This window comes from Gracilinanus agilis, chromosome 2, assembly GCF_016433145.1.
Source record: "Gracilinanus agilis isolate LMUSP501 chromosome 2, AgileGrace, whole genome shotgun sequence".
NCBI lineage: Eukaryota > Metazoa > Chordata > Mammalia > Didelphimorphia > Didelphidae > Gracilinanus > Gracilinanus agilis.
The window spans coordinates 245,944,201-245,970,507 of NC_058131.1; the positions used below are offsets into that span (position 1 = coordinate 245,944,201).

The window sequence follows — 26,307 nt, forward strand, 5'->3', positions numbered from 1 at the left end:
CATTTGGTGTTCCATGGCAATAAGATAAAAAATTAATCATTTTTTCATGGCTATAGTATCATCTTTCATCAAGTTTGGATGGGAGCAGACTCACGTTTCTGAACTTTGTTGGTTTTAATCAAACCAGGGACACATTAATGGGAGAACAAATGATAAAACTTTACAATGAGCTGTGACATGGATAAATTAAAAGTAAAATTATCTTCATTCAGTGACCTAAGTAGTAGAGCCACAGATACCACCAATTCTAGCCCCAAAGCATTTTAGTGCAATCAAATTATTACAGAAAGATATAAAGAACTTCCTTTTTTGATTGCCATCATGGAGTGCAATTCATAGAAAACTGTATCTTCAATCTTTCCCCCAATACCCTATCCTCCCCCTTCTCTGATGGAAGGATAATTTAAGACTCATTGTATAATTAAAGGAAAAAAAGTTTGAAGAGTCTGCTTTCCTTTAAATCCTTGTTGTTCTTTTCTAAGTAGAAGAAGCACCTTCAGAAGAACTAATGAAGTGACAGCTGCTTTGATTCAAATTAAGAAGTTAAATAAAAACTTCCCACAGACTGCGCTGAGAGTGGTGCTAAAGACAACAACAGTGCTTCACAGTGTATTGAAATTAAACAGGAGAATGAGCCAAACTTTTAGAATTTTCATCCTTAACACTTGTGTAGCCAGTCCTTTGCTGAGGATAAAAAAAACATGCTTGGGGAGATTTTCTTTCCTTTTTTCAGAAATGCAAACTCTATCAAGTGATTAGTCCATTTCTTTGCCAAAGCTCAAACTTCCTTCTAATGTCAAGATGTGTATTTGAGATGATATATCATGTCCAATACCAGACATCCCAAATTATATTAGAATTCTCTTATATTTTAATATCCTTAGGTAATTTCCACTCTTGTCTGGGTTATTAATATGAATGATTAAGATCACTACACTACTATCTCAGGTAAGGAGAACTTAGATTTAATAACGTTTTTTTGACAATTATGCTATGTAAATAACCAGTATCTCTATAAGGAATTGTCATTTAAAATTCTCTCTCTGTATTATTACTGTCATTCCATTTTAGACATCTGCTTCCCAATGTGTTAACACATAAGTTGAGAGCCACTGAGGAAGAGAAACAAGAAAGCCTATGTGGCAGAGGAGAGTCAAAGATCCCTTTCCAAGTTTCAAAGAAAGGTAGGGATGCCAAACTACAACTAAAATGGTGGTTACATATTTTGTACCAACAGTTTTCCAATAAAAACTTTAGAGCTAGAATCCTTTAGTGAATGATAAATGCTTCATTTTAATTTACTAAAAATAAATAAAATTTTCTCTTTGTTACTGTCCAGATCTAATGATGAGAGTGATGACAAAACTCATTCAGAGTTCCTCTCTGATTTGGAAAACAGGAAATGCGTAATAATTTACCTGGTTTTTTGTAAGTGAAGGGTCCCATAATCCTACATCCTCCCATGTAGTGTTTTTCAAATAAAAGTCATTAGGTTCAAACTGTTTAAAATCCTGCAAGAGAAAAACAAAGCATAAAGAAACAATTGCCAGTAGTATTACTAGAGGGCAGAACTTTATATAGGGCCAACAACTTATTAAAGGGGATAGAGAGAAGCACAAGATGCTCTTGTTTTATAAGCAAGAAATCACAAGGGGATAACTACTACTTGTATGTCTCGGGTAGAACATTCTACAAAATCATGAAAAGGCACACAAATCTTAGAAAATCTTTAAACAAACTTTTTTTTAATGTTAGCTTTTATTTTTATGTCACCTTTATTTCTGACCCTGCCCACCCCATCATAACCTCTGAACAATCCTTTGTAAAAAAGAGAAAAGAAATTCAACAGCACAAATTAAGGAATCAATTGAGGCCAAGCATGTGCAATATTCAACACACATTACCCCTCTACCTCCAATCCATCTTCTCTGGGCAAAAAGGGAGAGGGAGGGGAACAATATCAACTTTTCTCTGGGGCTAAGCTTAGTTATGAAAATTACAAAGCATTGTTTCATCTTTTTGTTTTCTCTGTTTACAATGTTGTAGTCCTAGTATATTATTGTTTTTCCTGGTTCTGTTTACTTCACTCTGTATCAGTACATAGTGCTCCCATATTCTCTGAATTTGTGATATTTGTTTCTTATGGCACAGTGATATTCCTTTATATTCAAATATAACTTGTTTAGCCATTCCTCAAATTGATGGGATAATCTTTTTTGACTGGACTTTTCCATATAAAGTCAGTGAGATTTCCAAGTAAATTGTTAGAAAGCTTGTCATAATTAATGTATTAATATAAAGCACTTTTCATTACAGTTGTTTTTACCTGTCAGTACTTATCACACTTCATTTCCCTCATATGATTAGATTCCAAATTTTAGTTCCATAATAAAAGGTTTTAAGTCAACTTTCTGAAAACAGAGAAACTATATGCAAATGAATATTCCTAAAAATACATATTTGAAAATAAACAAACAAACCAACCAAGAGAGCATTTTATGGAACAACTAAATTTAGTTAGCTCTTTGATGAAAGGTAATGAAGCACAAATACAGACAGATATAAAGGTAACCCCCCTTTGATAAAAGGGTTATGTGAGAAGTATCAGAATTGCTAAGCTGAATTCTAATCTACAGAAGGTTGTAGACAAAGTTAAAAATAGCACCTTTATGTTCATTTGTGGGAAACTGTAATTACATTTTATGTAGGAAATGTAAACTATATTTGTAAGCACATGTAGGAAATATAAATTACAAATGTAAACTGCAACTATAGACATTATCCTGCACTCAATCTTAGTATTCTCATTTATAAATTATAATCAGTGTTATAATTTTTCCCCTTATAAGATGGATAAAACAAAATGGATAAGAAAAGAAGTAAGGATTTCTGAATTTCCAAAACGTACAAAAAGAAGCAATTCTTTAAAGAAAATTATTGTTTTGGTAAGAGTACTGAAAAAGTAGGCCTATAGATAGGGAGAAAGATTATACAACACTGGAGGTAGTAAATGGCCTAGATTTGGAATTTAGTGCTAGCCAAATGATGAAGATGATTTGGGTCCATTTACAAACATTAAGACTACTATCCTCAAGAAAAAGAGAAAAGATGTAGCCAAAATGGAAACCACTTATCAGCTCTTCTGTAAGTTTTCAAAATGGACTTTTAAGTCTCTCTCTCCAAAGTACTTGAATGAAAAATTCCAAAAAAATAAATAAGTAAATAAATACATCCTATTCATTTTTGAATAAATGTTTGAGAGCCTATTATGTTAAAGGTTTTGTGGTGGATACAAAGAAAAGGTGAATAAAGCACGGTTCATTATAGCTTAGAGTACAGCACAAAGTTCACATATAACCATTCTACAAAGCAATATGTAATAAGTGCTACAAGAAGTATAAATAAAATTCCATCTGTAAGTAGCATCTTGATATTTGCATTCATAATCAATGGATTGAAATTGATTCCAGATTGAGCACTTCACCCTTTCTCCCCGCCCCGCCCCCCCCAATTTTCCTTCCTCCCAAGGAGGTCGCTCTGAGTCTTTGTAGGTTTAGAGGTTGTACTTCTACACACAGACTATAATAAACATATAAGCTTGAGAAATATTAACATCTAGCAATTACATGTTATATATTAATAGGTTTCGGGGCAGGGGGTGGTGGGAGGGAATGCTTGTTTCACCAAAAAAACCCTCACTCCATCACATTCTTAAAAGTTGTTTTTGAAACAGTGGCCCTTCATTGCCAATTCACCATTAAAAAAAATAACTGTTAAGACTTGTCTACTATGTTGGGTCAGAGATTCAACGAATGTTGCTAAAGTTTGGCTTCAATTTCTAGGGGGAAAGGGAGGCAACCTACATACAAATTATATACCTCTAAACCTCTACACATCTAGTAGTTTTGAGAACATGTATTAGCTGAAGTTTTAATCAAGATAGTGCTCTCTAAGATTCTATTTATCTCCATGATATTTTCGGTAACAGATCAATTCCATATTTGAAAATCAACTACACATATGCTCCAAGGAGGACAAGATGAAAAGAAAGGTCCCATGCCTACCAATACATTCAAAGAAGGACTTTGTAACAGCAAAAACTCCAGATGAGAAATAAGTGGGTACCCATCAATTAGGGAAGAATAAATTGTAGTAAAGAAATGTAATGACATATTGTTCTGTAAAAAAAATATGAATGAGCCCAGCATGATGGTTTTCACTTGTTATCTCTCATTCTGAATAGGCTTAGGGCTGGTTGATCACATGGGCTTAGGTTTTCTGAGCTATAGTGGACTAAGCCAACTGGGTATCTGCACCATTTTGATGAATCTCTCAGGAGCAGGGAACCACTAGGCTGAAAAGTTTATGAGTGAAAGTTCTACAGTGACCAGTCACAAACTTCCCTCCCTCTAAGCAGATTGGGTGGACTTTGAGTTTGCAATGATGTACATATTACAGATAGTCAAGATTTGATCAATGTATTTATTTAAAAAAAAAATTTTTTTTTGTTACAACAGTGTGGGTGGTGGCAGGAGTATGAATTTTGGAAAGTGATATAGTAATATTTCTTTTCTTCTTCTTTTAATAAAACCCTGACCTTCGGTGTTAGAATCAATACTGTGCATTGGTTCCAAGGCAGAAGAGCAGCAAAGGCTAGGCAATGGGGTTAGTGACTTGCCCAGGGTCACACAACTAGGAAATGTCTGAGACCAAATTTGAACCTAGGACCTCCCATCTCTAGGTCTGGCTCTCAATCCACTAAACTACCCAGCTGCCCCTGATAGTAATATTTCTAAAAGTATTATAAAACATTTATAAAAATGAACTGCCCTTTTATCTTAAGGATGTCAATGTCAAAAAGATCCCACATATATCAAAATATACACAGAACTCTTCTTGACAGCAAAAAAACTGGAAACAAAGTGAACGCTTATCAATTGGGAAATGGTTGAAAAAACTGTGGTATCTTAGTTTATTTGCCATAAAAAATGAATGAAGAAGCCAGAAAAACAAAGATGACTTGTGAAGTGGTGTTTTCTTTCCTCTGCAGAACTGAGAGAGCAATATATGATTACACAGCATAAATTTAAAAAACTGTGCAGCACTATACTTAACTGCAGTAAATAATCTTGGTTTGAAAGAACAGAAAATGAAGTACATTCTTCTTATAGAGCAGGAAGACTACATGGAACCTATATTATCAGATGTTTCTGCAGTTAGTTTTACTTACCTGTTTTTCTTTATTACAAAGAAAGGTTCCATGGGGGTGGGAGAGAGTTTATATTGGGAAATAACTTTTATTTATTTTTAAAAAAAGATATCAACAATAATAAAAAATTAAATGCCCTAACAGCGGCCAAAAATTACTGTTCCAACCATTTATATTTGAAAACAAAAGGTGGCTCAATATGCAATACTTACTTCTATATGTTCTTTACAGTATTCCAAACCAATGTCACTAAGTATTTTTTTCACAGTTTTCCGGGCTTTTCTTAAACTGCCAAGGTTGTTGACAGGAAGTTGGAACATAGTTTCTATTGGGAAAAATTTTTTAAAGGTTAGTCAAAATACATACAATTTTCATTACTTCCTGTACCTTATGCCTGGTGCTGGAACCATGAATACTATGTATAACTTGGCAAAAAGGCAGGTAGGTTTACTTTTCCATTTAGTTTGTTTTGAATAGGCAGTTAGAACAAGTATCTCCCAACCCTTCTAATTTATCAGAGTTTCATTACAGTTTAAAGTGTCTAAACACCATGGGAAAAAGAAAATTTGTGGAGTAAAGTAGACATATTTGAACTGTCTTGACTATATGCCTGTTGATTCCCCAAACAAACAAACAAAACCCCAACTCCAACAATTTCAAAGGAAAAAACCAGAAGACCTAAGAGATTATTCTTTGAGGGATGGCACAATCTTAGGCCTAATTCTTATTTACTAGACAGTGGCAGCCACAATGGAAATTAGTTCTTTGCTGTCTAAGAAGTTCACTGTATGCTTGTGTATAATTCTTATTTACTAGACAGTGGCAGCCACAATGGAAATTAGTTCTTTGCTGTCTAAGAAGTTCACTGTATGCTTGTGTATTACCCCAGGATAGATCAACTTCGGAAGATATGCAACACTGAAGAAAGTGCTTTGTCTTTAAAAAGTGGGGAATAGAAGAGAGGAGATAATACTAAAATAAAGAGAGCCTGGCACTTGAGCAGATTGATTTCAAATGCGAAGGAAAGGAGCCTCCCTAAAAAGTATTCTTTCAAACTTAAACTTTATAAAATGTGTTTTAAATAAGGAGTTTCAGAAATGTGACTCAAAGCATCTGAATTTAAAATGCCTGATGAGGTCCAATCAAAAATCACTGAATTTAATACTTTAGGAGGATTTAAGACATCATTTGGTTTAAACTCTTTAAATGAGGACTAGGAAGACCAAGCCAGTTAAAAAGACTTGCCCAAGGTCATATATGTGTTAAGTATCAGAGCCAAGATTAGGTCCTTTGATTCTAATTCAGTGTTCTTTTGACCATGTCAAAAAAATAAAACTAAGCTAAACCATATAATGAACAATGTAAACTAAGTCTTGCAAACAAATATTTTTGTAGTCACTATATGTGATTTCAGAGCCAACAGTAAGTATAAAGGTACATTTTAACTAATTTGTTAAACTTTTGAAAAAAATTAACCCAGGTCATCAAAAAAATTTTCTTGGCTTAATTTCTTTATTAGTTCATATAAACTAGTCCTGGCACTTTTTGGCACTCTTGGCAGTCAGAGAGATCTGCTTATGGGACACTCCTAGGAAACATGAAAGTATAACAGGCTAATTGGAGAGAATATTCCTTAATAATCATAGGGCATCGCTGAAATACAAGGGGAAAAAAGAATGGCTATGTCTTTTTTCTAGGTTCATCTCAAAAAATTTCCAGACAAATCAACTCACCAGGATATGGGGCTTTCCAATGTAAATTTCAATTCACCTCAGAAGCTGAAATTTGCTCAAGAAGGACTAGCACTACTGATTTTGTTTCATGGAGAAAGAATAAAAATTCTCAATCCATATATAGCTCTCCAGGAATTAGTAACTAAAACTAACCACCTAGGGGTAATATTCAAGGAAGCTTTTATAAACTAGCTCATATACTTTTATCTGTGAAAAATACTAAGAATCCCAAGTGTCTACTTAGTTCTTTTAAACATATTTTAAAGCTCTCCATACTAATCACTGTCTGGTGTTTAATTGATCAACTCAAAATTCTGAAAAATTGAGCAAGGTCTTTTAGGATTTGGGCTACTGGTCACAAAAAATTTGTATATTTTCAAGGTGATGCAAAGAAGGAAGAATAAGAATGTCATGTCTTAGTATGAAGTTCAGCAGAAAAAAAACAAAAAAAAATACAACTTATTACTTAGAAACAACCTACGTTAAAAGTCTATAGTCTTCAAAAACAGATCCCTAATGTTTCCATTGCCTCTCTTAACTCTATAATTTACGTCCTCTTCCTATGATAATTTTGATTTTTTTGGTGAAAAAAAAAAAAAGGACAGATAGGCAAAAGCTAATTACTAGTAATTCCATAATTTACAGGCCTTGTATTTCTAACTTATTGGTTATCTTTCTTTCTAGCTCCCACTCTGGTAAAGTTAAAAAATTATATTACCTTAGACTCATGTCACTTAGTTTACTGACAAGATGGTCAAATGATGGAATTATTGTGTTTATCTACTGTATTTGACTGTTAATTAGGTAGTTTCCTAAGTGTTAATGAACACAAAAGAGTATTCAACTAAAACAGGGCAGGAGTGGAAGGAAGAGGCAGAGTTTAGCTCTTTTTGTCAATACTAGTATTTTTTTTGAGCAGAGATTGGGAGCTGGCAACCCATAGTATGCAAATCAGTGAAAAATTAACACAATTAAGTAATCAATTTGGTCAAAAATTTGTCTAAGGAGAGATAATAAAAAGTTTCTAATCAATGTTTCTCTAGCCCAACACAGTAGATTAATCATCAAGCTAAGTACCCTCAGCCACATGGGTTATCTGTAACTTAAAGGAAGACTTCAAGAGACCTTCTATTTAGGTCCTATTTATGCAGTGGAAATTACCTTCGTTTCTTTAATATTATATGCTGGTGCTTTGCTAACTCTGGCCTTAAATAACTTTAGGATGGACTTGGTTTTCCCTATGGCTTCTGAGAATCATGTAGCTAACTGTGAAGAGACCACCAGAAAGGAGCCCACTTGGAGACTGATTCCTGATCTCAAAACAACCTATTTAACCAAGGCAAGGAGATTTGCAATATCCACACTCATGAAACCAAGGATTTAGAAAATAGTTAAGATCTTAAAGATAGTAAAAGTGGAATGTACTTCTCTTTAAGACATGTAATAGCCCATTCTACCTACTCTATACATTCCCCACCAATGCAGTCCCACACCCAAGTGACTTCTTTCCAAGGTAAATTGATAGAAGTGAAGCATCTTTAGGTTTGCTTTCAGAAGACAGGTTTGAACAAAGACACTTAACCTTTCTGGGCTTCAGTTTGCTCATCTGTAAAACAATCGGTTTAGAAGAGATGATCTCCTCTGGTCCCTTAGAACTCTAAAATCCTATGACCAAGTGAAGACATGATATTTAAACGTTTGCAAAAGTCTTGCAGAGAATCCTAAGAGGGTGTTTGAGAGCTTACTTTTGCTCCTGAACACAAAGGAATAAGGCGTTTGTGTACTCCAGACAAGGTTTAAAAATATACTCCATGTATTACTCTCCACCAGAGAACTTTTTTAAGGTCTCACAGCAACATGAACTATTACAAAGTAAATACTTTGATACCAGAAAGAGATGAATTTTTCTAGCATTCAAATGTGTTTGTAAAAAGTAGTACAACAATATTCCTTATCACAACCCTGCTTACACTGAGTTCCTACTCTATTATATGAATGAAGAAGACAGAAATTTATGAGAGCTAGAGACAAAACAAGCATAGGGATATAGCTCTGGACTTCTTTTGAAGAAGCTGTACATTGGGAAAGACTTGATGTTTTAATTTGGTAGTCATTCAATTTATTTCACTAATAAATTTCACTAATAAAAGTGAGGGGGGAATATACACAAAGTTTAAGTAATATACTCAAGCATAGAGTGAAGTCTTGTTTGTCCTTCATGACTTCATTTGGCCTACTCAGCTACAGTAGTCTACAGAAACACTGAGAATGGAACTCTTTCAATCAATCAAACTTCAAAAACTTTCTGCGCCCTTAGACTAACTGATCCCCACAAATAATAAAATTAAACATCCTAAAGCTAAGACCAAATTCATTATAAAGGAACTTGGCTCTCCAGCCAGTATGACCAGGCTGGTTTATTTACTTTTAAATACATTTAACCTTTTCAAAAATAGGAGCATCTCATGAACTAGAACCATAATGGCCAAACTTCTTAAAGAGGGGGCCAAAGGAAAGGAAATGCTCATCTGTCAGTCTGTTTCTAAGGCAACTCTTTTGAAGTTTCATTGTATTGTATCCTACTCATTGTATTTGTCAGATTAGGAATAATGTTGCACAGCCAGATAGAACATTTCAGGCCCCCCTCACCACAATCTGGCCCATGGGCTGTAGTTTGCCCATCACTGAACTAGAAGATTATTATTGTTCAAAATTAACAGATTCTGATTTGATGTGAAATTTATGATTAAGAACTAATCCTGTCTCCTCTCTATCAAGTTTTATAGACTATGATCATATCTACTGTTAAGGGCTAAAATTAAAAATCAGTCTTGATGAGGCTGGCCAACTATTTACTTGTAAACCTAGCACATGAATTTTCTGAGAAAGAAATGCCAGATTTTTATCATTACTATCTGTAGCTTTCCACTAAAACAAAGATGACCTAAAAATCCTACAAATACAAATGAAATTTCTAAGCACTGACCCAATGATGCTGACAAAGGTTGGGAATACTAGGTACCCACTTATGCAGTGTAAGAATTTTTCATCTGTCATCCAGTATATAAATTACTTTCAGAAATGGAATGTTTTGATCTTTACGAAGTAGAAGGTCTAGCCATTCTTTTCTCTGAAAGCTATTGCTTAATCCTCATCTAGAAATAAGGAAGAATACAACAGCAACAAGGCGCAAACTTTACTTAAGGTAACACATTAACTCTCAAGTCTAATTATAATCATTTAATAAGCACCAATAACTTTGCCAATTGTCCTGATCTCGTAACAGTCCAGAAAGGAAGTCAGTTATGTGCAGCTGTCATTCTAGCAACACTAATCACAACTAGGCGAATGGCTATTTTGGCTTGGAAAAGGAAAGGAAAATCTTACACACCCTCAAGCAAACTATGCCAAATCAGTATCTCAATGAAAGATTTTAAAGTCTCTGAACAGAATTAGGTTCTTTTGCTTATTTGTAGTTTTTCTTCAGAAAAGCAGATGGATTATGACCACTACCTCTCCCTGTATCATCCCACCTTCCTCATTTTTTGGAATGGATGAAAAAGAGAAATCAAATATTTTAGGATCTTGGGCAAGTAGCCTCATTTCTAACTGTTTTTCTTAATTGTAAAATGGGGAGAATAAAAATTCTATCTACTGAAGTGGTGGTGAAGAAAAGTGCTTTAAAAGCTGTGACGAACTGCAGAATATATAGTACTATGATTGCTTTAGTGGAAAAAAAAAGGCTATTATCTTCCTTTCTAGTTTTTACTGAACACTGAAGCCCCCTCCATACAAATAAAGTTAAAGATCTTTACTTGCATCTGAAAAAGGGATCAAGAACCTCATTCAAAGGAAAATTTCAGAAAGGGATCAAACCTGTTTAGATTGTAGACTGAAGGTGGCATTTTGTAATATAGCTTTTTTTATTTTTAGTTTTGATATTTTGTATACATACACATACTGTATTTCTCTAGGAGGTTCATAAAAGATTCACATAATCAGAATAAAGCTATATCCTAACTTTGTATAATTAGTAGATCAATAGATGACTATCTATAGGGAAATAATTAATGGTGATAAATGGTACTACCATCTTCTGGGTTGAACAATTTCTACTCTACAAACTAGTTGCCTTGCTCCTAAAAAAGAGGCTGTATTTTTGGTGTTAATGGCAAAAAGAAGGATCAATTAATTAAACTAATGGAAACTATAGTTAACCTTTCATCTTAATTTTATTTATTTTTTTGTCATAAAGGAGAAAGCAGAAAGAAGGAAAAGAAGGAAAACAAGGAAATCCCACCAGTTCAACCCTGTGTCTGAAGAACCTAAAACTCCACAATTTCCCATAGTACCAGAACAGGGATCATTAGGAGAATATTTCTATGGATTGACAGTTCTAGAGGAAGCTGAAAGGAATGACACCACTTTCAAGATAATGACTCTGAAAGGGGTTTACTAAAATTCTCTCTGGATAAAACTATCTTTTGGGGTAACTATCAGATTTTGGAACTTGTTACAAATTACAATGATATCCCAAGCTGAAGGCTGTTATATTTTCAATTTTCCTGGAAGTCAAGGCATTTTAGAAACAAGACTTATGAACAGGATTAAAATTTTAGTAAAGTACTTCATTAACATACAACTGTAAAATTTTGTTTGTAGGTTTTCCATTATCTTGGTGAAAACATGTAAGATTCCTTAGTGATCAAAACTCATTAAAAAAGAGAAAATATCCTCAGAATATAATGTTTTATTTCACAGGATTATTGTGAGGATCAAATAAGTTAACAATAGTAAAACAACATGCAAAACATAAAGGTTAAATAAATGTTAATTATTATTAATATTATTTCAGTTCTCTTCCTAGCTGTCCTATGGCAATATAATTAATACTTTATCTATATTAACTCATTTATAAAACTCCTTACAATTTTTAAGACAAGGCTCACATTTTTAAGAACAACTTCAATTTGATTCGATTCAACCAATATTTAAAGGGTCCACACTATGTGTGCAAGGCACTGTGCTAGGTACTGGAGAAATGAAAGAAAAAAAACAACACAACTCTACCCTGTAATAACTAACATTCTGCTCTTTCTTTTTCTTTCTTTCCCAGGAATTGATTTGATCTGTATGTCTGATATTCTCTGCTAAGCTTCTCAGGTTGTGAATTCATCTTGTTCAAAGGATTTTAGTGTCAATAATAATTAAAATCTATTTTTAAAAGTTTGTGGATTCAAAAACATAAAAACATATTTAACCTATATGCTAATAACTTGATGGATAGTTTTAGCAAGATACTACATCTAAACTGGGAACCAATTAATAATTATTCTTAATAATCAATTAATAATTTCTGCTCTATCAAAACGTATACCTATGCACGCCAGCTTTTCATTGTCCAATATCCTTGGGCAGCTGATTTCTCAAATGCCATAAACTTTTAATTGAAACAAGGGCTATATTTTCCATTCCACTCCATATTCTCACCTTTGCCTCTTCCATTATTTTTGACAGTCCCAAGACAGTGATGCTGAAAAGTTATTAAGGAAATAGCAGTAAACTGCTAAAAAAGTAAAGCTTTTATTGGAGTTGATAAAGAGTATTAATAATACGGGAACACACACAAGGTTGCTTAGAACTAAGTTTGAAACACTCAAAAAAAGACCTTATTTAAACCCAAAGATGGCATATATCTATGGCTACACATCAATCACAACTGAAATAAAAGATAAAACTCTACATTTTATAAGTACAATTTAAGGTTATTTATACCATTACTATCATACCAAAGATATTAATACCTAATCTAACAAACACAGAAAAGGAATGATACAAAGATTAAATAAATCAATTTTTGGCATTTTCTTCCATATGGTGGTTAGTACTCTTAGAATAAACTTAAGTGTTCTCCCAATTTGATCATTTTAACAATCCAAAAAATTTAACAAAACTTCCAAATATAAAACTTTCCCTAGTTTCAAAGGAAAAAAATTAATTCTCTATTCCAAGTAAAATGTCAATTGTTAAATTCTTTATTAAGCTTAGATATTAAAATATTAAAAAGATGTAAATCAAAATTATGCTGGGCAAAAGCAGAATGACTTTTAGCTAAAATGCGCACAGTACTCATCTGTCATATCCCTCCTCTGATCAACAAGGTCATGATGATTTTTCTTGTAATTTTACTACAATCAGATTTAGTTGGAAATTAATAGCAAATCAACCTGTAGTTACAAGACTCATGTGGGTATCCAATTACTGGTAGAGCTAGATCATATGGGATATTCAGGTAGGACTAGCACCTCTGCTCAAACAGAGCAATTCGTGAGCAAGTCAAGACATCGCCTATTATCACTGGTTTCTCTTTGAAAATGAAGTATGAACAATAATGGTAGAATTACTATCTAACTCAGATCTCTAAATTCCAAGTCAGTGTTCTTTATATTGTCCTTTCTTGTCAAATTAAGTTCTCTCATCTATCATGGTGCATGAACAAAGACATGATAGGTAATATTCTCTTGTCTGAAGATCCCATCCAGGACATAGTAGGGAAGCAAAATAATTAAAATAACTCAGCTTTGAGAACTTTGGATTTTAAGAATTAATGCCTTTGCTGACACCAATATGTATTTGATGGAGCTTATTTGTTATTGATTTTGTATATGGTTTATATTCTTGTATCCCCAGATTGGTATGATTATTAGAACTATAAAACCAAAGTGACACACATAATGGTTACTGTTTCAAATGGAGACTTTCATTTGGCTCTGGCAATTGTACAAGTATTCTTTCAAATACGGTGCTAATATTAAATGATGCATCCAAACAGAAATTTCTGGGTTCCTGGATAATTTTCCTGATGTTAGCCTACCTCAAATTACTTTAATAGAAATTGCATTATTATTCAGTTCAAATGGTAATTCCAACAACTTTCCAAAAGAATTCTAACTTTGAGTAATTGGTGACTTACTATAACTAAAGGCTTACTGAACTCTTGGGCTCTTTTCATTTCCTGATTCTCTGTAGCACTTTATTTTCAAACCATTACCATTTGTCTTAGAACTGATATCTGTTGCAAGGCAGAAGAGTAGTTAAGGGCTAGGCAATTTGGACTAAGTGGTCAGGGTCACACAACTAGAAAGTATCTAAGGCCAGATGTGAACTTAGGACCTCCTATTTCCAGGCCCCGCATTCTATCCACTGAACCACTTAGGTGCCCCCTCTGTAGTACTTTAAAAAGAACCTTCTTGAGGGAAAAAAAAGGTATTTGACACCAAGCTTTTAATCAAAGAAACTGTCAGCTCACTGGTCTAAAATTTTGAAGAGGTCTATACAATTTGGTCTTAGAATTTTGAACTATGGCATTCCTTTAAGAAAGACAGTGCAAACACTCATAAGTTTACTCAGATAAATTGTGGGTCTTTCTATAAGCCACAATACAAATACTGTGACATTTCACGTTTTAATCAAAATAAGTGAGAAGGAAAACAAATCACAACTATCTAGGATATTTTTAAAAAAATTAAGTGCTCAATGACAAATCAACAAAATGAAGGCACTAAAAACCACATTTAGAGAGTTCTACTACTTAATCCAATTCCAAGGAGTTCTTTATATTTGGAAGTACAGCATGTATGAATGTTTTACTCTTTAAAAAATTAGTCATAATTCAGGATTTAAGTTGTAAAAATTTCCCGAACATTATGAGTTATTTTTACTTTTATATTTGGCAACTGAATAAAAGTACACTACTGGGATAAGTAACAGGAACACCAAAGTCCAAGTAAGATTAACACATGGGACTAAGAATTTCTGAATCTAATTTCTATCTCAGAAGCAAAACGTACTTCTATGATACCATAAACCGATACATTTTGAGCCACGCAATAACAAAGGGTAATAATTTCAGGCACCTGTAATTTGATAACAGGAACACAAATTGGTGTAAATAACTGAACCCCTGTCACTAACATCTCTCTATCATAAGCTGACTTTTTTCTTTTTTTAGCATTCCTTTAAATACAAAATACAAAGCCAGATTTTACAGGTAAAAGAACCACTCCCACTAATGTAAACGAGCCACTTTGAGTTACTTTAAGTTTTCCAGACCATTAGAATTACTATTAAGTAAGCAACTGCTTCAGTGTATTAATGGTACCCCGGTGGCATGAAAATTGTAAGGAACTTCCAAAAGTGCTTAGCATAGCTTCCTTGATAGTAAGGATAGGGCCAAGCTGAAATCCTGTAAAAAGAAAAGGGAACAATGGATAATGACAGGGAAAATCAAGGTCCTTTAATCAATCTTTATTAAAAGTATATTTATGTATTTTAATAGAGAAGCAATAATGAAACAACAGAAAATGGGCTGGACTGGAATCACAAGACATGGGTTCAAATCCTAGTAGTAAGTGAAACAAGCAACTCTGTGTGATCATAGGCAAATCATTTTGCTTCTCTTTATTTGCTTTTCTTTATTGTCAAGATGAGGGATTTTGGACAGATGCTTACTAAGATTTCTAGCTCTATATCTGAAAACTGAACTTTTATGTACAGCTTTATATTTACACAAGGGCAAAACTACAAAGGAAGAGGGGTAAGAAAAAGTGATAATTTCAAGGTAATAAATATTGGAAACATCTTTTATAATACTGAGAAAGTTCAGTAAAATTCATATGAGATACTATCAAAATTATTACTCAAAATGATGTTTTGATTAATTTTTAATGTTATTTTGGAGGGTTTTCAAACATAAGCCAAGACACAAGAACCTGAATTTCATATTATTACAGAGCAGGAAGGTACATATGTAGTCCAACCTGTAACCAAATAGAAATCAACTCTACAACAACTTGTGTGACCTTGCCAAAGTTCCTAAACCTCAGCATCTTTATCTGTAAAATGAGAGATGATCTCTAAGTTTCTTCTGGGTTTAAATAGCTAATTTTTTAATCGGTTTAACCAGAAAAGATAATAATAAAATCAAAATTATGCATAATATGTGTAGATGTTCTAGCTTTTAAACACTTTGTAGTTTATATAAAGTTATAGAAAAATTTCCTATAGCATCAAAGGTACGATTAATACCCCTCCTCCCCATTTTTCACAATCTTATCATTTTACATCAGATAAAACAATCAACGCAAGTCTAAGTATAATGAATGAAATCTGTGAACTGGCATTCTAACAGTAAATGAGCATTTATATCTAGCTTACATCATTCCAAGTTATATTTACATTATTAGGCCAATTAAAAGAACTGATTTTTTTTAGTCACCTGAAATTATTGGCAAAGGAGGCAGTTATAAAGAAACAAAACTGCAAATACATATAACACACATGAAGCTTGTCAGTGATCAGCAAGCTAACAGACTGTAGAATATTTTAAGGTTTTTTGTTTTCAACTAAAATTTTTATCTAAATCTGTTATCAAATTTGCAGGTGAGGCAAGATCCAGATCAAAATGTAATTGGGAAATGTTTAACAAAATAAAAACACAATACAACATACTTGGAGATTAATGCTGATTTAAGAAACAGAAGTCACTAATAAAAACTTATTTAAAATACAATAGAACATACATAATGTTAATTTGTGGTTTTCTAACTCAACATGCAACCTGCAGGGATCTTTTTCTATTTTGAACTTGACACGATTTAATGACTGTTTTCAAATGGTACTTAACATACCAAACGGGTATTTTTAAAATGCCAACAACAATCACCACAGAAACCAGGTAAAGAAAATTAAAGTCACTTTTCTGGGATTAAACACTATTAATAGCTTGTATTATGTGGGGGGAGAAGGGTAAACAAATAGATGTCATACAGGTCCTGGTTGCTGAGTAGCTTTAAAGATACATATAATCTTAACAAGTTGTCACCATCTAAGGCTACTACCTTCCTTTTTCAAATGGAGAAAAGTATCTTAGAATCATTCATTCATTCTACAACTGTTGGAATGTCTATTTAGTATGGTTCTAATGCTGCAGGGAAAATATCCAGTTATACATGATACAGTGTTGTGGGATACAAAGTCCTCATCATCAAGGAATGATAACACAAATATCTTCAATAAATGATTACATAAATAATCTTTTGTAGAGCAACCATGAGAGATAAAACTGGAAAAGTAGGTGAAGTCTGATTGTGAGGGCCTTGAATGCTAGGATGTTTGGACTTGATTCAGAAAGCAACAACATTGGAAGTTTTTTGGTACAAGGGAAGCAACACAGTAATAATAATATTTCAGGAAGATTAATTTAGAGGCTGTATGTAGGATGGTTACATTAAAAGGAGAAAGAATCTGAAGGAAGGGAGACTTGTAAGGAGGTAGCTATAATCTAAGAAGAGATAAAAATCTGAACTGAGGTTAACAATAGTAGAAATGCAAAGAACCAGGATAGATACAAAGCTCAAGCCTGTAACTGTCATTTTATCAAACCTATCAATAATATTGTTAGAGTTAATGTCCAACATTAGTTTTGACTTCTATACAATTCCTGTTTAGAAAACAATAAACTTAACTCAAACTTGCAAAGAGGTAGGATAATTTTATTCAGGCTTATTTTCTTCTACATAAAAGACAGTTATTGGTACAATCACTATAAAAGCGACGAATTATTTCCCAGTAGTGAATTACCTCCCCAAAAGCCTGAAAACTACACGTTTGATACAATTATACTGCAATGTTGCCATTCCTGAAAGGCAGGAAAGTCCTGGTTGTCACAGCAACAACTCTATCTACAGGGCATACTGTGTAAGCATACATACATGCATATAGACACAGAATATAGTGTTTTTATACACCAATACTTTAAACACACACATAATCTATCCAAGATACAGTTAGCACAACCACAGTTTCAAATTTCTCAATGGTCTACTACAAGGTTTAGTATGGTGCTGTGCTTTGTCAATGTAAAAAACATTTGGGATATTTGTAGTGTAGAGGCAGGCTTACAGAGTGGCGAGAGCACTGGATTTGGAACCTTGCTCCTTTCCTTATCTTTTGTGTGAACCTTGTCAAGAAACTTTAGGCTTCAGTTTCCTCAAGTGTAAAACAAGAGGGAGTGTCTAGATTTTTTTTGAGGTGCCATTTCAATTTTACATCCAAGAAACTCCAACTGAACTGCATCAATTTTAAGTAACATGGGCTACCCTAACTTTTTAAGGTGCCACTTGGATTTAAATGTAACTGCTGTTGCTGACGACTGCAAACTATCAATAATTTTTTATTTAGTTGGCTGTCTTGGCCACAAAGATTTTCAGAAATTTCAGAAATTAGTATCCAATTAATCTTAGCAAGCTACAAATATAGTAATGAATAGTTGAAATTATGAACAAAGTGATGATTTCTTCATTTACTTTATTTTGAATCAGTGGAATTCTTAATTACTGACAGATCAACTCTTAGGGAAATCACTATACCCTGGGCAAGGGAATGGTGTTCCATAGATAACACCCATCAGCATTTTACCCTACTGTGTAGACAGTAAAGAATATGGCACTTGGCAAAGCTTTCTACACATAATCTAGAAGATTTCAAAATGAGAATGAGATAATTCTTAAGATCCATGGGAAAAAATTAAGTTATACACATTTGTATTATTTCTGAAAATAAGCATGACTCTACCTGAATGGTTTTAAGGGATGGAATAATATACTTCTTTACTCAAAAATTAATTTAAACAACTTTCTCCAGTTTTTCTAAGATATCTTCATTATAAATTAGCCAGAAGTTATTTCCTTTTAACATTTCTATAAGCAAGTTATGCTATCCGAGGTGCTCAACCCCCACTCTCCCCTACACAAAAGTCCCATTTTTATAAAGAACAGAATTGATCTAGCAAATTCACTGTCTAAAGTCAATGGAGCAACTCCATCATTTTCAAGGATTCTCTTCCTTCAACATACTTTGCCCCTACCTCAAACTGGCAAAATTCAGTTTTTAGGAACACTTTTGTCCTATTTTCACTGGATGAGAATACAATGCCAACAGCTTGCCAACTTAATATACTTTCTCCCCATTCTCCTATACAACGATGAATGCTTTGAGAAGTGAGCTATGTGAAATAGACTAGGAGTAAGAAGTGAGGTTTGATAACATTCAGCAACCCAAATCAGCTTCATTTTTGAAGGTCCAGCTTTTTAAGATGGGTTTTAGCTTTTTTTTGGAACCTTCCAAGGAGGAAAAAAAAAAGTTAATACAAAATAAAACTGCAGGAATGGAATTGAGAACTACCAGATAAACTTCTGGGGAAAATACTCGGGGCAGATACCTGGGCCATAAATTCACACTTTCTTCTTTTCTTTTTCTGCTGAAAATCCAAACACTATTTCCAAAATGATTTAAACATAGTTCCTAAAGGTAATTTTAAAGATCTAGAGAGGATCACTTAGTAAAAGAAACTAAAGTATATCGAACTCAATGAAATTTCTCTTATTCACCACTTCTCCCATATTATTCTAGCTTTAAAAAATTAACACAAATACACTAGTCCAGGAATCATTCTAATTTTTATGACTTTTCTGGGCAACTATTTCTCTAAGACTTGGACTACTGAGTTCTAGTTTTCCTTTCCTTTCCTCAAGGGTCGATTTTTGATGTTTTGGGGCTGTTTAACTGGCCTAGTACTTAGACATCCTGAGTACAATTACCCTTGCTACGTGAAACAGCAACTGAAGATCCATGGATAAAATAATGACACACAAGTGCAAAGAATCACTGTTATGAAGTATTCATCAAAGGCTTCGTTAGTCAAAAAATTCATGAGAGCACCATAAAGAATTATAATTTAAGCAGAAACTTGGGAATAGCTTTGTATAGCACAGTTCAAGGAACTTTGCTATGCCTCATTTTCTGTACTTGTAAAACAATGAAATCTTTAGGAGAATATATGTAGTTTATAAAAGAACTTAGAAAAAGCGACCTTATTTTTGTATAATTATATGAGGGTCAGCAAGAGGGCCTTTATAAATAGTGCTTTGTCTTATTAAAAACATCAAATAAACCTCATTAGCCATGTTCGAATGAGTGGCTCAAAACAACTATATAGGCATTTTTGAGAAGCATTAGTAATGTTTTTTTATCAACAAGATAAAAAACATGCAAAAAATATTAAAATAATATTTATATGTATGTATAATCTTAAATTTCCTTACATCTTATTCTATTCATTCATATTTTTCCTTTTTCAATCCCAGGTACTAAACTCAGAGTGTCTACGTTCAAATACAGCACCAGAAAATGGGAGCTGGAAACCACAGAAATAATTGAATCTAAATCTCTCATTTCAAGGAAGAGGAAACTGCCTGGTGTTACTTGCCCAAGGTCATATAATAACTGTACTAAATAGCCATAATTTGAACCCAGATTCCCTAAACAAAAAGAGTATCTTTTCCTCACACTCAGCTGAATACTTCCTGCCTTTTCCAATTCTTAACTTTTGGAATAATGCTTAAGTCCCTGAAAGACTCCAGGAATGACACAGATTTCTTTTACTGCTTTGAACCAAGCCAAGTAGTAATGATACTAAGAGAATTTCTCCCAACAGCCTAGAAGAGATAAGGACAAATTAAAGTGTCTTCAATATTAAAAGCTTTGACTAAAAATAATAATTTTTAAAAAACCTTTTATCTAATCACATATTTTTAAAAAGAGGTTTTCTTCCCAGTATAATAGAATCTCAAAAACTACCCAGGTTGACTCATTAAAGTCATGTTGAAGGAAGACATGGCATAACCAGACCAGGGGACAGATGCAGGGAGTATAAACAATCTCATCACTCTATTTGTCAATTAATAGATTCAAAGGATCCTCATGGAGTTAAATAAGAATTGAGGAAATTTAAAAAACAAACAAACGCATATCATTTAAAGGATAAACCAAAGAAGAAAATTTCTTGAAATGCTTATCTTGTAGAATGAAGAAATGATGGAGCAAAGAGGAGTACAAAGGAAATACCTATCTATATTTAAAGTATCAGCTTAACCTATTAACATGAAGTTTTTAGTCAAATTGATTTTAAATCCTGGGTTTACAATTTGACAACACATATGGTATAACCGACAGTGACTCACTATAGCAAATATGACATTTGTTCCAGACTTAGCACCATAAATCATGGCATATCTACCACGCTCCCTATCCCACCATGAAACTATAAGTTTATGTGATAGTAATATGACTTACATGGAGAGTTAGGTGGTAAAGTGGCTAGAATGCTAGGCCTGTAGTGAATAACACTTTTCTGAGTTCAAATCTGGCCTCAGACACTTCTAGTTGTGTCACCCTGGACAAGTCATGTAACTCCATTGGCCTCAGTTTCCTCATCTGTAAAATGAGCTGGAGATGGAAATGGCAAATCACTCCAATATCCAGTATGGTCAGAAAACCCCAAATACCAGGATTATGAAGTCAGACAGACATGACTGAAAATTCATAACAATATACGTTAAAAAAAGGAACTTTGTGAATACAACTGTAACCAAATTAATCCTTTTTCTGGACCAAGGCTGTCTTAATATACATGCCCTTTGGGCAAGTAAACAAAAGCTACATCCTTACTAAAGTTAACTTTCCTAATGAAATCTATAATATACTTTATGATGTTCCTTTGAACAGAAAATCCTTTTAAAGTCTAGACTGACAGTTCATTGCACAATTGTGTCCTTGGAATCTCTGGACAAACCACAAATTGGATACTAATTCTAATAAAATTCACAAAATTTTAAACAATCACTTTCATTTTTTGAACTTTCTTTATAATTAATATTTTGAATAATGTTCAGAATTAAAGCTCAAGTTGTTCATTTCTGCAGTTAAACTTAATTCTAAACTAGAGTTCTAATGCTTGGATAAATTTTTTCCCCAGTGCAGAGCTCTATTAAACTATGCAAAAAAGTATTAAGTGATTTGATTGATAAACATAACAATATGCCAAAAGCCTGTTTCAACTCCTATAATTTTTTGTCTATAGATTCTCCTAAAACAATGCATTAAAGCACCTGAAGTCTCCTTTTGTTTCCTCTCCCACCCAAATATTTATTACCACTTCCTTCTTTATACCAACCAAACCAGCTGCCACTTTCCCTACTAAAAATGAAATTTTTACAATTAAATTTGTTGCCAATATGTGCATTTCCTTAAGCTTAACCCCATACTGCTCAATTATTTCTTTGCATTTCAGAAATAATGGTTATTTAATTTTAATAACCATTTAAGATTTTTAAGTCATTCCATCCTGTGTAGCTAAAAGGAAACCAGTAACTTAAGATACAACCTTCCTTATATATCTCTACTCTAGTTATCAACTATGTTTTCTTGTCAATTTCAAAATTTTAGGGCTGTATTTTTTCATGACAAGTACAATAGTACTAATTTGAAATAAATCAGGGTTCATTTACCAACCAATTCTGTTAGGAAATGTGTTAAAATCCTCTGTTAGTTACCTATAACCAATACTAAGATGTAAAACATGAAGAAAATCTTATTTTTATCCTAATTAGTTCAAAAACCCAAATTAATCACACTCTTCTCCCCCAACATATTTTAAGGAGAAAAAGGTAAATCATACATTATCTTTCCAATATTAAAAAAAAACCAAACAAACAAGAACCCAAACCTTCAAGGCATGGTTTGAGTTCAGTAGATATGCAGTCCAATCCTGCAGTCATTGTACAACTCTATCAGAGTATAAAATCTAGGTTCAAAGTAACAACTCCCAGTAAGTAAAAGATATCCATTCTCCCTTTTTTGCTCTCCCAATATAGCTAACCATGGGAAATGACATGTACCTGCACATACATGGGTATTTAAAAGTAGGAGATACATATAAAGCTAAGAGATATACACACATATACTGCATATACTGAAGAATAGATGCTTTCCAAGAGCTAAGCAAAAGTTCCTGAGAGAATGCCTTTCATTACTAGATATTGGTTTACACTTTACCATTTTTTTTTGGCAAACAAAAGTACCTTCCCACTCCTTAACCAACATTTTAGTCTTTGAAGTTGTTTTCAAATTTAAGCAGTTCTCAATATAACTTTCCCCCAAATACTAAGTTGTAATGGAGATTCAAGTTAAACCACTTGACACAGTTCAAGTAGTTAAAAGAACAAACACGATAGTAAACATCACTATTCTTTGGACATAACATTAAAGCTGAATATCTCATGCTGCTTCTTCCTTCTCACCCTCCAATGTTACATGATAACAATTGTTTAATATTAATAACTTTAAGAGATAACTTACTATGTATCATTAGAAAAACCCATCACTCTCCTAACCTAAATTTCTCTTGGTGTATCCAAAAAATACTCACAACATTAAAACTTTACCTGTTAGAATGAATCAATAACCAATGGCAATATTTTGTAGCAAGAAAGCTTTGTGAAATTTCTTGGAGTCTGATAAGAAGTTCATTTTAAATTCACTGGTAAAAAATTTTTAAAAGCTGGTCTAGCAACATTTAAATTGACTGAAAACAACAGTTAAATGTTCTGAAGCTTTCTATATTATCCATAGACTAGAAGGAGTAGCACACATGCTTAATCAGTTATTAAAAAATGCTAACTTGAAATCCACAAGTTATTGCTAGTTTCCAGAAGTACCCCTTTGGAACCAGCTTTAACTGGCTCCTTGAGGAATGTGACTTGGCTGATAGGAAATTTTAGCAACTGAGGCTATTTTCAGTAATAAACAGGGGAAGAAAGTGGAAGACATTTTTGCCTAGAATTCTAGCTGTTAGTTCCCAACCTTAAAAAAAAAACACTACAAGAATTCACAACATGGTCTAATGCATAAGAGACTAGAAACTGAATCTGTATCTCCAAAGTAGTAGCAGTAGCAGGAAGCATTACCTTCAGGCCACCCATTAGCTAAGTACAAGTTTGATACATCATGGTGTAAAGATGAGGACTAGACTTCTCACTCAACACTTCGCACCTACAAAATTGGTATCTTCCTCTTATTAGTATTATTGTATTATTGTAGTTTAGTCATTTACTGACAATCACAAGAGTCAAAACCAGGGAAGGAAATTCATTTCTCAAGCTACATTGATACTGAAGTTAATGGTTAGCACTTTCCATAATCAGTTTCTTCGCTAAAATGACACCCATATTGCTTTGAGGGAAAAGGCTACTTTATTTCAGACAGCAGCTTACTTATAAGTCCTTCAGGTAAACTAGGAGTGACACAAACCCTTTTAGCTTCAATCTTTCTTACTTGCTTCACTTTGTTGACCTTTTAAAAACAGATATCTGGTCAACTTTGAAGTCTACAATTTGGAGAGGGACTAAAAATACAAAGTTAAAAATGTGTATCTCAGGCATGTAACATGAAGCTATTATAGAGGTAAGGTACAGGTACTAGTGACTGAACATTGTTACCAACAAAACCCCTCCAAAGAACCAAAAGATGAACATATCTTTAACTATTGTGCTTTATTTACTAATCCTCATTTCTACTGATGTCAGTTCACAAGAGTGTAACTAAGTGAGTTAGACCCATTTTCCCATGGTCTGTAGAAGGCGCTGTGAAGTAGATCCTGGTTGTACATCTGGGGCCCTTCCCCCCCTCTGCAGCCTTACCCAGTGCAGAGAATGCGCCCCCTACTGACTCCAACACTCATCTCCTTTAGCCGACTTGGCTGCGGTGCATTTTGGGTGGGGGCTGGCATTTTCTTCATGGCCATAAACCAGAAGCAACAATACAGATTTAATTAAAAAAACAAAACAAAACACAACCAAACAAAAACTGGATCAGGCTTCTGTGGTGCACTTCCTACCACCACCCCTTTTCTTAAAAAAATCACTACACATGCATCCAAAACATCACAAATGGTAGTGAGGGAGCAGCATTAAAATGACAAATCCAGAAAGCAGCTTTGACTCTTAAAAAAACAAAACAAAACAAAAACAATGAAATTATTGGCTTTGTCTGAGACAAGAAGTTAGAGTAAAAAATGCCCGTGGAGTAAGTGGATGCAGCAAGTCCATCAAGGTGTATGGTTCTGGGAGAGGAGGAGGTGGGACTATAAGGGAAACAGGAGTACAGGGTCTGGCCCAGAAGCCAGATCCTGGGCGCAGGAAGAGCAGAAGCGATCGCGCCTTTTCCAGCAGACAGACATCCAGGTGGGGGGGTGGGAGGGGAAGGAGAGGAAGGAAGGGAATGGAAGAGGGAAGGAGGGGTGAAGAAGAGGGCGGTAAGGCTACTACTCTCCATTCATTAAATTTTAGCAATTTCTGCTCTCTGGCTTGCCATTTTCTGTCATCTTATTAGCGTGTTCAAACCCCAACTTTGCGACAATAAGCAGTGTTTACCAAACAAGCCGGCATTTTTAAACAGGGAGATGCTATCGCTCTCCGTACTGAAGGGGAGGGAGAGGAACTAGCATGCTAAGGAGGAATGCATTCAGAAAGCAAATACTTCTGTTCATGCCATGCTAATCCGCCTTGGTGCTCCCCCACTTCGCACATATCCAACCTCTCCCCTCCTACCCCCAAAAGCTGAGTACGGTGTGATTTGGCAAGAGAATGAAGTCCGCTCAGTAATTTTGTTAAAAAAAAAAAAAAAAATTTAAAACCAAGCCCACATCCATATGTCTTGCTGCTGCTGACAATTGGGTCCTCCAAAGACACCTCAGGGATCTAAAATGCTGGGGAGTTTTTTTTCATGGGGAGAGTGGGTATGTAAGTAGCTACATATGATGTCAAGACCCCCAAGAAGAAAGCCGGTAGTTAGGTACACACCGTTATAACGAGAGGATGATCAAACCATTCAAGCAGCTTAAGCATACTGAGGACTAGCATGAGGGGGAGGGGGTTAAATTTAAACAACAAAGCGATGTTAAGTCTGCAGAGGAGCTATTTCACGCCTTCGAAGCTTTGCAGGACTGGGATGCATTAGGGGCGCCTCTTGCAAACTCTGGAGAATCTGCAGTGATGATTGCACTGGAGAAGAGATTGCAACGGAGCCTGCATCTTATGGAGGTTACACGAAAGAAGCTGCACGGGAAGGAGAAAGGATGTATCCATCTCTCCTCGTGTAGCGGGGGGTGGGTGTGGGGAGTGTGGGGGGGCGGGGAGCGGGGGAGAGGGAAGAGGAGGGAAGGAGTTCATGCAGCTCAAAGTGCAAACCAATCGGTGCATTATTCCATGCTTCGAGAAAGATAAAGGAAAAAAAGTCGAAGAATCACTTACCTTGATTTGGTTCGTAAGGCTGCACAGAGCCGGCGTGGTAACAGGGAGTGGGATCCCAGCGGCGGGAGGCTCCAGGGGCAGGAGGCGGCGGCACAGCAGCAGCAGCAGCGGCGGCGGCAGCAGCAGCAGGGTGGAGGGCGCGAGCTCGCCCGGGGTC

The 26,307-nt window shown here is 34.4% G+C and overlaps 1 protein-coding gene across 1 annotated transcript in view; it reads right to left on the reverse strand.

Moving 5' to 3' along the window:
* Positions 1–26,301, reverse strand: part of LOC123237138 (activity dependent neuroprotector homeobox) — a 30,875-nt gene extending 4,574 nt beyond the window's left edge. The window contains exons 1-3 of the mRNA XM_044663830.1: positions 26,151–26,301; positions 5,422–5,534; positions 1,419–1,511 (exon numbers count right to left, since the gene is read on the reverse strand). Coding sequence (XP_044519765.1) covers positions 1,419–1,511; positions 5,422–5,529 — 201 coding nt within the window. The 5' untranslated portion in view covers positions 5,530–5,534; positions 26,151–26,301. The remainder of the gene's footprint in view (positions 1–1,418; positions 1,512–5,421; positions 5,535–26,150) is intronic.
* Between the last annotated feature and the right edge of the window lie 6 nt (positions 26,302–26,307).